The sequence below is a fragment of the Sander lucioperca genome, chromosome 3, assembly GCF_008315115.2.
Source record: "Sander lucioperca isolate FBNREF2018 chromosome 3, SLUC_FBN_1.2, whole genome shotgun sequence".
Classification (NCBI taxonomy): Eukaryota; Metazoa; Chordata; class Actinopteri; order Perciformes; family Percidae; genus Sander; species Sander lucioperca.
Genome location: NC_050175.1, coordinates 2184030 through 2199238, shown reverse-complemented (window position 1 = coordinate 2199238; position 15209 = coordinate 2184030). Strand labels below are relative to the sequence as shown.

General features: G+C 41.0%; 1 protein-coding gene across 13 annotated transcripts in view; it reads left to right on the top strand.

Moving 5' to 3' along the window:
* Positions 1–15209, top strand: part of LOC116057226 (A-kinase anchor protein 13) — a 106636-nt gene extending 91427 nt beyond the window's left edge. For 9 of the 13 annotated variants that reach the window (XM_035999130.1, XM_035999131.1, XM_035999132.1 and 6 more), the window contains 8 exons: positions 1451–1603; positions 4062–4135; positions 5032–5076; positions 7266–7316; positions 7579–7851; positions 9303–9485; positions 9933–10224; positions 12634–15209. In XM_035999130.1, coding sequence (XP_035855023.1) covers positions 1451–1603; positions 4062–4135; positions 5032–5076; positions 7266–7316; positions 7579–7851; positions 9303–9485; positions 9933–10224; positions 12634–12686 — 1124 coding nt within the window. In that variant the 3' untranslated portion in view covers positions 12687–15209. The remainder of the gene's footprint in view (positions 1–1450; positions 1604–4061; positions 4136–5031; positions 5077–7265; positions 7317–7578; positions 7852–9302; positions 9486–9932; positions 10225–12633) is intronic. The other 4 variants (XM_035999136.1, XM_035999126.1, XM_031309621.2 and 1 more) reach the window with 3 other exon arrangements.

The window sequence follows — 15209 nt, the reverse complement described above, 5'->3', positions numbered from 1 at the left end:
GTCTGGAGATTTTTTAAAAAAGAAAATATTTAGATTATAAATTATTTACTAGACTCTTAACTTACTTGAAGGCAATTCTTGCCAGAATTCTTGACTGCAAACGATCCAGAAAAAATAGCCTTGCTATTAATTGTCTCTTGCTGTGCGGTATTGTTCTAATGGCGTTTTCCACTACATGGTACCAGCTCGACTCGCCTCAACTCTACTCGCTTTTTTTGGTTTTCCATTATGAAAAAAAGTCCCTGGTATCTGCCAACAGGTACTTTATTTAGTATCACCTCAGTCGAGGTTCCAAGCGAGCTGAGGAGATACCAAAAGGTGACGTGAAAGCGACAGACGGGGGTGTCCTGAACAAACTCCCCATTTTTAAATAGTTCAGCCAGCTGTGTTTTTTTTTGCTGCCTCCAACTTCTTTTGAAACTAAATGTGTCTTCTGGCAACAACAACACACCTTCTACGTTCTGTGTGTGTGTCGTGTTAGGTCATGGCAGTTTCCTGCGGCGTCGCTATGACGACCAGCCAAGCTCGCCTCACATATGAGGAGGTACTAAATCTGCAATGGAACAAGGAGGACGGGGCACCGCGGCCGAGCCGAGTAGAGCTGGTACTAGCAGTGGAAAAATGCCATAAATTACTATTTTGTTGGAACATTGGATGTACAGAGCTATCTTGTGTTCTGTGTATTTGCATTCTTAATAATACACACTCACTTAATTTAAAAAAAACTGTCTTTGGTGTTGCTACCTGAAAGAGCTGAGTGGTCCAAGCTGTGAGCTAGTATGCACAGATGCAGCTAGTTTTTAATGATTTCTATGTACTGCTGCAGGCAATGCTTCACAAAAAAGATGTAGTTGATCACAAAATCACAGGAAGTTGTTTTACAGTTTACTAGTGTTACTGACATTTACTAAGAATTACTTCTTGATGCAGGGAAGATGTATGAAGGAGAACTTATGTGTATTGGTTTCCACAGGAAAGGGTTAGCTGCACTATAACAGAATGTATTTTCCACCTCCTTCTGAAGCCTTGGGCAATAATTTGGTATGTGAATTGGCAGCATTAATGTCATTTCTTCTGCTGAGGTTATCATGTTTTACTGCGAGTTCACATCCACAACATTTGATTCTCATTATTTTCAATGGAAAGGTCGCAGTGCTGTGTGGTCTATGCACATATGTTGACACCAGTACTGTACATTTCTTGCCAGAGTTTATATATTTTCAGATGGTTAAGATATTTAAACGTTTAGTAAAAGAGCTCTGTGGTTCAAACAGGTTGTCAATAGTTGCTTAGCAACAGGAGCCAATACCAGGTTGAAAGCAGAAGTGCCTTGTAGGATTCATGTGTGCAGAGCTGAACTGTAACTCAATTAGCCAGGATAATTCACTTACTGACATTGCTGTGTGTGTGTGTGTGTGTGTGTGTGTGTGTGTGTGTGTGTGTGTGACAGTGGAGACGTTACAGGGGCTGGTGAACGGCAGCCTGGGCGGGGCGATGGCCAGCATCCAGGAGGGAGGAGGAGGAGGCGCGGGGCCGGTGTGTTTGCCCCGTCGGGCCGAGACCTTCGGAGGCTTCGACAGCCACCAGATGCACAGCAGTAAGAGTAAGTTGGAGCTGAGAGCTACATGCTTGTTTTTTTTATGGAGAGAATCTGCAGACTGGCCAAGTGGTCAGCCAGACTACATGTCTGAAGCCTGAAACAGTCGAAGACACTGAACCTTGACCTGCTGGTGCGGTCCGTGCATATAGCTGCATCAACTCAATGACTGAATGATTGATGTGCGGTGACACTGCTGATTTTTCATGGTCACATAACAGCAGGCTCCACACCCAGCACTTCCCACAATGCCCTTGTTCACTGCAGTTAGATAAAACATTTTAGACGGGGACTTGGAGAGCAGAGCTGATGCTTCCTGAGGGAGACATGGCTTGGGGCGATACCTCTGAACTGGTGGCTTGTAAGCTCAGAGTGGGACTCTACTGGCACTGTGGCAGCCATTGAGCCATAAGAGGTCCAGACTTCTACATCAGTAGCAGTAACTGGAGAACTGAAAATGTTTTTGTCAGTGTAATGTTTTTAAAATATATTTACCCTTTATTTAGTTCAGTTCAAAAAGCAGACATATAAACACATATTAACATCAGAGGCATTATGTCAAACAATCAAGACATTATATAAATTAAAGCTGCAAGCAGCGATGGACGGGCCCTCTCGCCTCTGTGCGCGTCAGGGTTACCAGTGGACACCGCTTCTTGCGACCGTGCATTTGTGCGGCACTCACCGCAAATCGTCACCAATGATAAGGGAAATCCCCGCTGAGTTCAACGATACCTCACACAAGACTCTACGTCATACAGTTCATTAGCTGTGAAAAGGGGCGTGGCTAAAACATAGGGGGGGGGGTCAAACCATCCCTAATTAAAAAGGAACTCTCTGCTGAGTTCAATGACACCTCAGACAAGACTATACCTTAGATGGGTCATCGATCATGAAAGGGGGCGTGGCTTAAACATAGGGGGCGGGCCAAACCATCACCAATGAAGAAGGAACTCTCTGCTGAGTTCAATGACACCTCACACAAGACTCTACCTTAAACGGTTAAAATGTTATGAAAGGGGGCGTGGCCTGAGTAAGTGGGCGTGGTTAAAGTATAAGTATAATATAAAGTATAAAGTATAACATTATAAGTTTCATGTAAATCGGATGATGTTTGTCATATAAAGCGCATTTCCTGTTGCCAGCGGGGGGCACTATGACCAAAAGTAAATTTTGGCCTGTAGGTGTCCTCAGGCCTGGACCCTTGTCAATCGTGAGATATTTCAGGCAGATACGACAACGTACACTCAAGTTACAACAATTTCTTTGTTCATTGCTCAAAATGGCCGCCACGCCACGCCCACACCTTTTTCTTTTTCTTTTAATAACTTTTCATCTTTAAGGTGTTGGGATGATAGAGACCAAGTTTGAAGTACATCGGATGAAATCTCTAGGAGGAGTTCGTTAAAGTATAGCACCTTGACTTTTAGGCCTACTTCCTGTTGCCACTAGGGGGCGCTATGACTTAAGTATCGGCCTTTATTTGTCCTCAGGGTTGGACTCTTATGAATTCTGAAAAGTTTCGAGCCAATCGGACAATGTACACTCAAGTTACACCCACTTCCTGTTTTGATGGCGAAACGCACAAAATGGCCGCCCCGCCACGGCCATGCCCTATGACGAAAAGTTTTTCTTTTAACAACTTTTCATCTTTAATGTCTTAAGATGGCACAGACCGAATTTGAAGTTGATCGGATGAAATCTCTAGGAGGAGTTTGTTAAAGTACGACATGTGGAAATGGCCAAAATCGCACTAATTTCGAACTTTGAAATCAAAATGGCGGACTTCCTGTTGGGTTTAGGGTATGGCTTCAATGACGTCTTTTGTACATCTTGATATGTTACATATGTGTACCAACTTTCGTGAGTCTACGTTAAACGCCCTGCAGGGGCTCAATTTTTTTAACTTTGTAGGGGGTGCTAGCGAGCCATTTTTGTGCGCCTATTCCCGAAACCCTTAAAATACGTAAATGTTCACCAGACTTGATGTGACCGCCAAATTTGGTGAGTTTTTGAATATGTTAAGCCCCTCAAAAAGCCAATTCATTTGCCGGGAAAATAATAATAATAATTCCTTCAGTTTCAATAGGGTCTTCGCCGCTGTCGGCGCTATATATAGTGTATACCTATACAATATTAATATTTAATATATATATATATATATATATATATATATATAGCTTGTGGCTCGTAAGTAGAGTGGCAGCTGTCTGCTGCTCCTAATATACTGTACTTGGATGTGTTGAATTGCAAAAATGAAATTTCACTACATTGTACTGTGTGTATGTGACAATTAGCACTAAAGTTTGTTTGTTTGTTTTGTTTGTTTTTGTTTAATATACTAAAAGATTATACATGTTCCATTTCATTGTGCCCCTGTTCTCATATTATCTTGCAGTAGACCTGAACGTGGATTATTTGTTGCCTGGTTCATCTGTTCTCCTGTGGTTTGCCTTTATGTCAGGTGGAGACGGCGACGAGAGCGACGAGACGGCGGGAGATCTGCGCAGGACGGAGTCCGACAGTGTTTTAAAGAAGGTCGGCATCTCAGCAGCCAATTATTCTCGACTCTGAAGCTGCGACGCCCCCATGCCTCAATGAAAACCTGAGGCCATGTGTGGGGGTGCATTTGTCCTCCAACAACCATTAACAACACCATTAAGATGAATTTAGCCGCTTCTCTTCCTCCAGTGAATTAGCCTCTTGACTCTTCCTGCCAGACCCTGTTGCTAATGGTGACCATCAGTTGTATAAGAATTCAATATGATGATAGGATAGAAAATGAATGGGCGGCCTTTAGGTGCTGCTATTGTAATTGCAATGGATGCTAGCCTTTGTAGTCATATATCCTGCAGATATCCAGCACATCTTTTATAACATTTTAGTGGAGCCAAGCTACGGTAGTACGCTGTTCAATAAAAGCAGTCTCTGTTGTCCCTGAACCAACTTGACACCATTCCTTGTTAATTATACTATTTGAACAAAAAGCTTTGCTTTATTTTAATTTACATTTTATCCTGGGCATTGAGCCAAAGTTCAGAGGGGCTTCAGGAGTAAAAACAGCAAGTGTTTGCAGAAGTCAGAATAATCATTAAGGAAATAATGCAGAGTATTAATTCAAGCATTATGTTATATTAAAAAATAGTTTATGGTTTTCTTAGTGTATTACTGTATCAGTGGTACATAATCATAACCAGATACAATTAGATGTTTACAGCACGCCCACATGTGCAGCTATAATCACATTCAGTTACATACATTGTGCAGTATGCATACTCACACATTCACATACTGTACACACACAGTGAGACAAACTAGAAGGTGTGTGTGTGTGTGTGTGTGTGTGTGTGTGTGTGTGTGTGTGTGTGTGTGTGTGTGCGCATTACTGTGTTCTGGCTGTACAGTACTAAGTGTGTGTTTGTGCTTGTATGCAGGGAGGAAACGCCAACCTGCTGCTGCTGCTGAAAAGGAACAGTGAGGTAACGCTGACTTCCTGCCTCACACTCAATTACAGCTGCTGTTTACATGGAAACTGTCCAAACTCTGTGTTACCGTCATCGTTCTCAGCATCAATACATGTATAGGCTAAGCTGGAACAGTAGATAGCAGCAGTAGAAGTAGTTTTTGCGCAGTAGATGTTTGTATTAGTGGCATTAGATGTTAGTAGCATTATTTGAAACTCTTAACTAATAAATAAAAACCAAAATGGCAAACAAATGCACATGGCCAGCAAAGTAAACCGTAAAAGAAAGGAAGGGCAAGCTAGCAGGTCTGTGAAGCTCTACTGTGAAACTTGGTTTGAGCTAAAGGCTAATTTTAGCATGCTAACAATTATGCTAACATTTTGATATTTAGCAGGTGTTAGGTTTACTTTATTAACCATTGTAATGCAGTGTGTCAGCATGCTAACATTTAGTAATTAGAATTAATCAATTTTGCAACTATTAAAAAACAATATTGACCTGCTCATAGTGCTGATGAAAGGTCAGGTCATCACCAAAGCTTTTAAAATTCAGCCTCTGGGGAGTACAAAATGTTGTGCCAATCCTGGGGCGCCTGGTTAAATCACCTAGTAGAGTGTTTGCCCCATGTACAGAGGCTCAGTCCTTGCCGCAGCGTATGCAGGTTCAACTCCGACCTGCGGCCCTTTGCTGCGTGTCATTCCCCCTCTCTCTCCGCTTTCATGTCTAAGCTGTCCTATCAAATAAAGGCTTAAAATGCCCAAAAAACAATCTTAAAAAAAGAAAAAATGTGCCAATCCATCCAGGAGATGTTGTGATATGTCACTAATTAAGTGAAAAACGTGGTGTGCTTGCACAAAAGTCAGAACCACAAAATTAAGTTGGATTCATTCTTTGGGCACCATGAATGTTTGTATCAAATTTCATGTCAATCCATCCAGAAGTTGTGAAGATATTTCACTTAAAGTTGCTATGTAACTTTCAGTTTGTGTTGATGTGTTGTTAATAACTTAAAAAGGGCTTTTCATGAAACAAGGGCCAAGGACGCTTTACACAAGTAACGTTACAGGGAGACAAGGGAAAAGAAAATAGTAGGCCAACACGGACTAAAAGGGATAACAGTTTGGCACTAAATGGAAGGGGGACGTAATTTAATCTAGGCTACTGACCCACTATCGCACACACATCGCACAATCTAAAGTTATTTTCTGAATGAAATAGACATATTACATACCTAAGGGCCAATTCTGCAACATTTTAAATCATTTACAATCCCCTAATTGTCTCCATTTGTTAAAGCCCGACCGAGATTGACTTGGTTTCACCCTTTGTCTTTCCCTTTCCCTTTTAGCTTTTAGTTCTTCGTTTAATTTCCTTCTTTCCTGTGATGGTCCTGCCCCAGTATCAGCCATAACTACAGCAGATAACTTCTCAAATAAAATTAAAATACAATTAGGCCTATATAAAGACATCTCCTGCTACCCTTTACCTGGCTGGATACAATAACACAGGCTTTTCTGAAATCTGTGACCCGTCAGAATGTGTTACTATAGCTCCGTCTCCGTTCTTAACATAACCATCCTAAAGTACATTATATGTTTGGTAACACTGTTTCTATAAATGAACTATGTAGAAGTTCTGAAAAGATGCAGTAACACAGATGAATTCAAATACTTCTGCGATCATATTCATTTAACCTAAACAGGCCAATGACAGTTCCAGTTAACTATTTAACAGGAAATAATTTATTTTTACCTGCAAAAGACACTGGTACTGTGCACAACACTTTGTGCAGATGTGTTAGACAGTAAACGCTGTTTTCTGCAGTTCCCAGTGAACATTAATTAGAGCATTTTGTGTAGTAAACATTGGTGGCAGCTGAATGCTCGGTGGCCTTGTCTCTTTGTCAGTGTTTGATGAAGAAAAGGTCACATCAGGTCAGTTTAATGCTGGCTTTGACTAAGGATCCACTAGTGAATTCATATTACATGAATTCCACGGCTAGATCTTGGTATAAGGAAAAGTCAACATTTAATTCGAAGCACTGCTCTCATCCATGGTGCATTTGAACAAGCAGTCAAGTGCAGCTTATTGCTGCAAATCAAACATCAAACAGGCTGTCTTCTTCATTCAAAGAAGGACAGAGTGAGAACAAACCAGGATGTTTTCAGTTTACATGATGCTCAGTGATTTCTCTTTTCCAACAGCAGGTCCTCCACAGTGTCTCCAATCTGCATCTCCTGCTCAGCACTCTGCAGGTAAGATGGCTTCCACACAATGTATACATGTGCCCCAGATCAGAATTGAAATGATGCAACTCTGTGACGCTTTTTTCTGTTAGTGGGAGTTTGAAAAGAAGTCATGTGTGAAACAAAGAGGGGGAAAAAAGTCTGATTTCTGAGATACTTTCAGGTGCAATGTGAGCATAGCCATAATAGAGAGAGACAAAATGGACAATACCAGGAGTGATGTGTCTGACCTAATCTATCTGGTCTGTGGCTCTGACTGTGGCTCTCCCAGGCGGTGGTGGTGCAACAGGACAGTTTCATAGAGGACCAGCGGCAGGCCCTGAGTGAGCGCTCCTCCTCCTGCACGTCTTTATCGCGGGCGTCCTCGCGGCCCGGCTCGCTGATTGAACAGGAGAAGCAGCGCAGCCTGGAGAAGCAGCGGCAGGAGCTGGCATCCCTGCAGAGACAGCAGGCAGCTCATGCCGAGGAGAAGAGGAGGAGGGAGAAGGAGTGGGACACGAGGGAACAGCAGCTGACTGAAAGGGAGGGGCTGGTGCACATGCAGGTAACTATGCATCATTTTCTAGCAGTTCTGCGTTTTATTAATATGTTGTAATTCTTAATGTAACCCCTGTCAATTGTTTTGATAGTGGCATGGCGTTATACTGTAGTAAATGACCTTGTACATTATTTTACCTGATAAATTCCAATGTAGTATTGTGCAAAACAATTTCTTGGGAGTTTGACGTCACGTCTTGTGTGAAACAAAGAGGGAGAAAAAACGTCTGATTTCTGAGATACTTTCAGGTGCAATGTAATCATAGCCATAATAGAGAGAGACAAAAAAGACAGTACCAATTACCAAGACAATTATTTACCTGATAAATTCCAATGTAATATTGTGCAAGACATTCAGAGTGTCCTGCAGGGATGGCAGGCTTCATTTAAAAACATGTTTGACTGAAAAATCTTACAACTTCCACAACTGTCTTTTAAAGTTGAGTTTCACTGAGGAGGATGTCAAAACATAGAACAGTTTAGCTTAATAGTGAAAGGTTAGCTTAAAGCTAGCATACTATGCCAGCTAACTCACATGCTTTTAGAATTTGCTGATGGCGTGTGATGGCTAAACTGCACGGGGTAGAGGCCTTCTAGGCTGCAGTCTCACAATTATGCACTTTTAGTTAATGGTGTTCCTACAAATAACTGCAATTAGTCTTTTTTGCTTATGTTAAGCCACCCTCATAAGCCTACTGCAGTATTTTACGGTTGCCTTGGCTCAGTTTTACCACAGAGTTTCAATTTGCTAAACTCTTAATGCTAAGCCAAATTGACTTGCTACTAAAAGCAAAGCAATTTAATTCCTTTTTTCTTTTCATTAAAAATGTTAACAGTAAAGTATGTGTGCTGCAGTAGTGTAAATTGGTTTAATGTTACAGTATGCTTTCCAGTTTGACATTGTTTCTGTAGCTTACTGCATTTTAGATTATACAACTTTCAACTGACTGAAATCAGGTTTAGCACCTTGAATAAAAAAGGACAATCATATTTTTCATTGTATGAATGTGGGATTTACTGCAGTGTAAAGCCAGATTTGAGACTTTTTAGATTCAATCAATATGTACAATAATACAGCACCTTCAATGAATAAAGTTCTTACTTACATCCTTTCAAATACTGACTTCTGCATAAATGCCCCATTTGTTTCTTATTGCTGTTTGTATCATCTTGAGAAATGGCCTCTGCAGACTCTATTTTAAAGAGAATGAAGTCAAAGTCATTAAATATACACAATGTTGTGAATTAAGCATATTCAAAAGTTTTGCAAATTGAAGCTCTCTTGTGTTGACACAAATCAGTTGTAAAATGCTGTAATAGTTTTTTACATATTCATAATGGATCTTCACACTAGTTTTAAGACCTACAGATGTGTAATATCAATGAACACAATATAACTTATCTTGTCTTTGAACTGTACCATTTCAATAAATCTATCAATGCATCTCCCAACCACTGCAGGAGGAGGAGGTCCTGAAGCAGCAAAAGGAGCTGGAGGAGGAGAAGCAGAGGCTGCAGAGTAAGAAGGAGGCGTACCAGAAAGACCTGGAGAGGCTGAGAGACGCCCAGAGGAAGCTGGAGAGGGACAGAGAGGCTGTGCAGCGCCAGTACGACAAGATGGAGGAGCTCCGCCTGTCTGAGGTGAGAAGGGACTCTTTAAAAATGTTAACAGTAATGCTATGTTGATCTGTTGCTCCCTGTAGGAGAAGTGCCTCTCTGTTGCCCCTGGGCTACAGGGGAACTCTCAATGAGCTGGGAAGGGCTCAGTGTTTTGCTCAATGACACTTAAGCAGGGTTGGTGTTTATGGATACTTGCAATGGAGGCTTGAACCTGGATCCTCTTGAAAGTGATTTTAAAAAAAGCTCCTGGCACCATATAAAATAGAAACAGTGCTGCATTGCAATCTAAACAGCAGAGTTATGTTTCTATGCCAAAACCTGTATATGTAGATCAACATTTGTTTTTTCTTCATTTTCCACCATTAAACTCTTTTATGGTCACATTTATGCTCATCTTTTATTCACGATTAGCAGTAAAATATGCTCCTTTTCATACATATTCACTTACTTTCTTACCTTTACTTCCAGAGGACTCCCTCTACGTCAGATGAGTCCCAGCTCCCCGGCAGCTCCCAGTCTCTGGAGCTGGACCCGCTGGAGTTGTCCTCCCCCTTCCTGCTGAAGCTGCAGCCCCAGCGGTCTAGGCCCAAAGGGAAAGGCCTGAATCCCTTTACCTCATCCTCCAGCAACCTCAAAGGCAGCGATGCCAACAACCAGATCTCAAAGAGCCTGCTGCAGCTGGCCAAGAACAAGAGCAAAGAGGAGAAGCAGAAGGAGAAGAAGAAGAAGAAGGGCAAAGGGGGGAGCACACTGACAGCAGGTAGAGAATGCTGAACAGGAGGGATTTACATTGTGTTTAATAATAAATATCTAACTGGGTAGATATGATATCAGGTAAGACCATATACTGTATAAAAGAAGTGGACATAACACCACGATGTCACTCATTTGGTTTGTGGACTACCGTTTTGAAGCCTCACTTGTTTTTTTGGAGCCATAAGTGACCATATTTGGACGAGTTTTAAGCTAAACGCTCAGTTACCAGCTAGCGCTAGCTACTAGCTTGTTTAGCCAGGTGCATCATTGAACACTGAACGAGACATTTTTAGGTGACCATAGTGTCATAAATAACTTTCTTGAAGTAAAAACACACAGTGAGAGGGTCAAAGTTTAAGATGAAACACCCAAAACAAGTTCACGGCTATTTAAATGTACACAGTGTCAGGGATACACATTGCTAAGACTCTATCCTAGGTCGGCGTGGTAGCAACTAGTCAATCACAAGGTAGCCCCGCCCTCGTCAATTTTATAATAAATGGGTCCATCATTTACAAAGTGAACATCATGCTGTATTTATGGAGATTGAAAAGTAGCTATTGAGACCATAAACTAATAAATCCAGTGAGAAGTACAGTCATATTCTCATAGACTTCTATACAAATGGACTTCTTTTTACAACCAGTGGAGTCGCCCCCTGCTGGTCATTAGAGAGAATGCAGGTTTAAGGTATGACCAGGGCTGAACAGAGATGCATATTATGGAGAGTAAGCCTCTGCTAGGGGTGTTCCCAGTGAAAATCTTTAAAGCTATAATGCGTAGTTTCTGTCGCCCCCATGAGGAATTCTAATTAAGGACAACACCACTGTGTAAGTGTCCACATGATACAAGCCTTCCATTATCGCACCCCTCCTCCACGCAGTTGCTAGTAGCCAAGGAGGACATGGAGGATTAAAAAAAACATGACTGACTCTTCAGTAGAGTTTTTTTGAGTTTCTGCGCGGGGAAAGTCGCCGGATGCCAAAATCTTCTGAACATAGTCATACTGAGAAATCCAGAGAGAGTTGTGTGGAGCTGATAGTCTTAATTAGCTTTGTAGCAACTCATTTGGCAATGGCTGGAATGTAACGGACTTTCACTAATGTCAAAAAGTTACACCCTGAAGCTTTAAAAAAAAAAACAGCCAAGAAATGAGTGTTGGCTAAGACTTTGATGAGTGTCAACAAATGTAAAATTGTACATTGTTGTTATGAAGATATTGCCTATGAAAGTTTATGTTTGAACATGGTATTTGTATCCTATTCTCTTTTTGAGAATAGAGGACAATACTGTATACTGTAATCCTGTTATTCAAGTGTCAGCTTGCGTCATGCTTCCTCTTTATCTCCTTTATCCTATAGTGTATGCAGACACCGCCTGCTGTTCTGTACTTTACCATTTTCCCCAGGTCACTGTACAGCAGTTTCTGTTGGGTCCTAGCACCAGCTCATCTTCATGTTCTGTGATTCTGGAGTCTTGTCATTGTTTCCCAAATACATACTAAATGTGTACAGTATGTACTATAAACTAATCTCTACTGTGCCGTTTTTGTATTGCATATACAAGCTATCAATCTACTTGATTTGAAATGACACTAAACAAGCACAGACAGACGCCAATCAAACTGCAACTTTGGACTGTCATTGCCAGTTAAACTAAACGGACTGCAAATGCTTTTCAAAAATGTTTATAGTTTTGCTTTCTGATGTATATTTGCTTTGTGTACTGCATTGTGGGTGTCCATCAACATCATACACAAAGTTCTTTTTAGTATAAATGTGCTTTTTTTTTGTGCACACTAAATACTTACCTAAATACCTGCTTAGTATGTAGCATGGCTGTGGGACACAGCTCAGATGTTGTCTTTGCATTATTGAATTAGTCAGAAAAGTTAATTATTCAGCTATCATACATTTTAGAAGGAGCTTTAACAGCCTAAAGTTAGGGTGGAGATGTCCCTGGTTGGCTCTGACCTCACCTGGGTATAACTATGAAAATATAGTATAGTTACTGTATGTACATTTGGTTTAGCGCTGTATTTAAAAAGGATTTCTGTGGTTCTCCCTGTCTTTATAGAACAGTAGCACATTGAACCCTACAGTGCATGTACAGTACAGGCTGCATACAAAATACATTTAATGTGAAAGGCATTGATTCACCTGAGAGTAGAAATACATTTCTAGATATGAAATGATGGCTCTGACGCACATTAGCCTTCTTACTGAGGCAGCTTCTGCCAGTTCTTAAGTGGATCTCAAAGACGGCACGGTGCACTGTGATGAGGTTTGATTAGTGAGAAGCAGCGTGATGCTGCTCGCTAACTCTCCCTGGAGAATAAACGTTGCAACAGATCAGCCATCAGAATCCTTTCCTGTAACGGTGACACTGACTCTGCCTCTTCTCCTCACTCCAGACCCCCAGCACCTCCCTGAGCCTCCTCTGGAAGGAGAGATCTTCTTCTGCTGAGAGAAGTGTCTCTCCTCATCATCATCATCATCATCATCATCATCAACATCATCAACCCATCACAGCCATTCCAGAGGGATGTAATACATTCATCTGCATACGTAATACTGCAGTTTACTGCCAGGCTTTTTGGCACCTTTTTGAATCACCTTGAAAATACTTTTTTTCTGTATCATGACGAAGAGAAATTTAACATTACATGCAATACAAAGACAAAAATATATTTTCTTTTACATTGAAATCCTCTGCTTCTAGTTTCTGGAAAGTACAAACATTTTAGGGATTTTGTTATGGTGTGCAAGTTGGCATACATTTGCACTTGCAGTACATAAAAATAGGCAACATGGAATAGCAGCATTTTTGGGGTATTCTGTTCCTTTTTTTCTTCCAAAATACACCATGGTTACGTGAAGTAGATTCATTTCTTCATTTCGAGTTCACAGTAGGCTGCCTCACACGCTCTGCCAAGTATGTCACAGGCTCCACTGCCTTTTTGTTTGCGTGTTTTTTTATGGTCCCAACTTTTCAACAGTCCATTCTGGTATTAAGTTCCACACCAACAGGCTGTTATATTATTTATGGAAGCTAAAAGTCCAATGTTTCATTCAGAAATGCTACTGTATAGATCCACATTGAAAGAAAATTGCAGCTGAGCATTCCTTTACTCACTATTTGAGTAATAAATTTGGTTACGTCCACTAATTTTGTCTCCGGTTGGTAAGCAAAATTGAATTGAAATACCATCAGTAATCCTCTTTAAAGATGTTATGCCATCAATCTTGTTCCTTGGCTCGGTTTTAATTTATTTGAATAATGGATATTTCCATTTTGGAGTGACACTCTTCAGATGTGTGTCTCTTTTCCCAGACTCAACAGTAATGAACAGATTGAGACATATCTTCCAAAGTCTAATGGCTCAATTCGTATAATTTAGTGTGTTTTAGAGCCTTGGATGGATATTAGCTTGATCCCTGCTGTATCTGCCTGTCAGTGGGCTTTTATCCAGCCCTCATCTTTCATCTGAGCGCTGATGAGTGGGGCTTTCCTTTGCTTTTTAATTGCATGTAACTCTGCAGGTAGCATACTAATGGCTTCTGTCTGTTAAATAGTTCAACTTTCTCTTTCAACCTCCCTCTTTCACTTCTGATAACAGCTGATGGTTTCAGGAAACAGAGGCTGTTAATTTAGGTAAAAAGCAGCTGGTTAGAGGAACTGAAAAAGGACGTTAACTAAAAACACCAAATGATGCTATGTGTCCCTCTTTGGACGTCTGATGACTAAACCTGCTCAGCAGGTACCGCCTGAGTGTCTGATCATTACAAATGAATCAACACTCATCAGTGTTGCTGAGCACTTTTGGTAATAATATGTTGATGCTTTTTGTTATCAGTGTGAAATATCAATTGAGGAGGTCTTTCTATTCTGTGGAGTTTTTGAATAGAGGGCACTGATGCTCATGAAAAGCAACAAATATCCAAAGCGAGATAATGTGTTTAAGTACATGAAAGATGCTGCGGCTCCTTTTGGTTAGTGTTGAAATGGAAATAGGGGCCGGTAGCTTTAATATAACGTTTCCAAGGTGACCTGTCTGACCTGTCTTAATTTTGAAGCCTGTGTTTTATCCCCACTATGCCCAGATAGTGGGCCACACACTACCTGCTGGACAGGTAGGAAGTACAAACAGAAGAAGTTAAAAAAAGGAACTACAGAGCAGTGCCACTGAACTGCTTTCTTGCTGCCTCTTTTGTCTTGTGTTTAAGTGCTGGTTTGATAACTTGACGTCTGTGTTGAGGATTTGACTTCATGTCCAGGCTGTTTTATTATAGTGTGTCTTCTAAGAGGCTTACAGGGCCAGCCAATTAGTAGCTTCATGTCTTTTGTTTATGGCTTTGGTGTAATCCTGTCAAAGAAATGGAGAGGAATGGTCTTTTTTTCTGTTGCTTTAGGTGTGTTTTGACCACTAGGGAGCACTGCACATATGACTAAATGAGTTCCCTCCCTCTCACAACAACAACCAGAAAGTATGAAACTATTGTTTTTAAATGTTTTTTTTTTTAGTTTTTTTTTTTTAACATATTCTCCCTGCATATTTTTCTCAGCGGGTCATTGCCGTACAGAGATAATGTGATGAGCGTGGGCTCACACACATTTTCCCCACGGCATTTGTAATTGACTGCAGAAACAAATAAGTTGTCAGAGATTGTAATTGGTTATTCAGTGAAACCAGTCAGCAGCAGCTTTAATGTGTAAAAAAAGAAGGTCTACAGTTGGTTGGAGGAAGCGACCGACAGAACCACAAACCTCTCTCTCTGTAAAGGACAATCAGCAGACACGAGTCAGGAAAATGAACTCCCCCCACCCCTGAAAATGATTGGGCTGTCCATGAGACGAGTGTGTCCATCAGGTGAACCCTGCGCAGCCTTAAATCTAAAGGATAAAATGCACTAGAGTAGAACCCAGGAGAGAGAGGAGAGCTTTTATACCTCTGCTTTGAAACAAAGGAAATGTTTGTACTATAAAAGT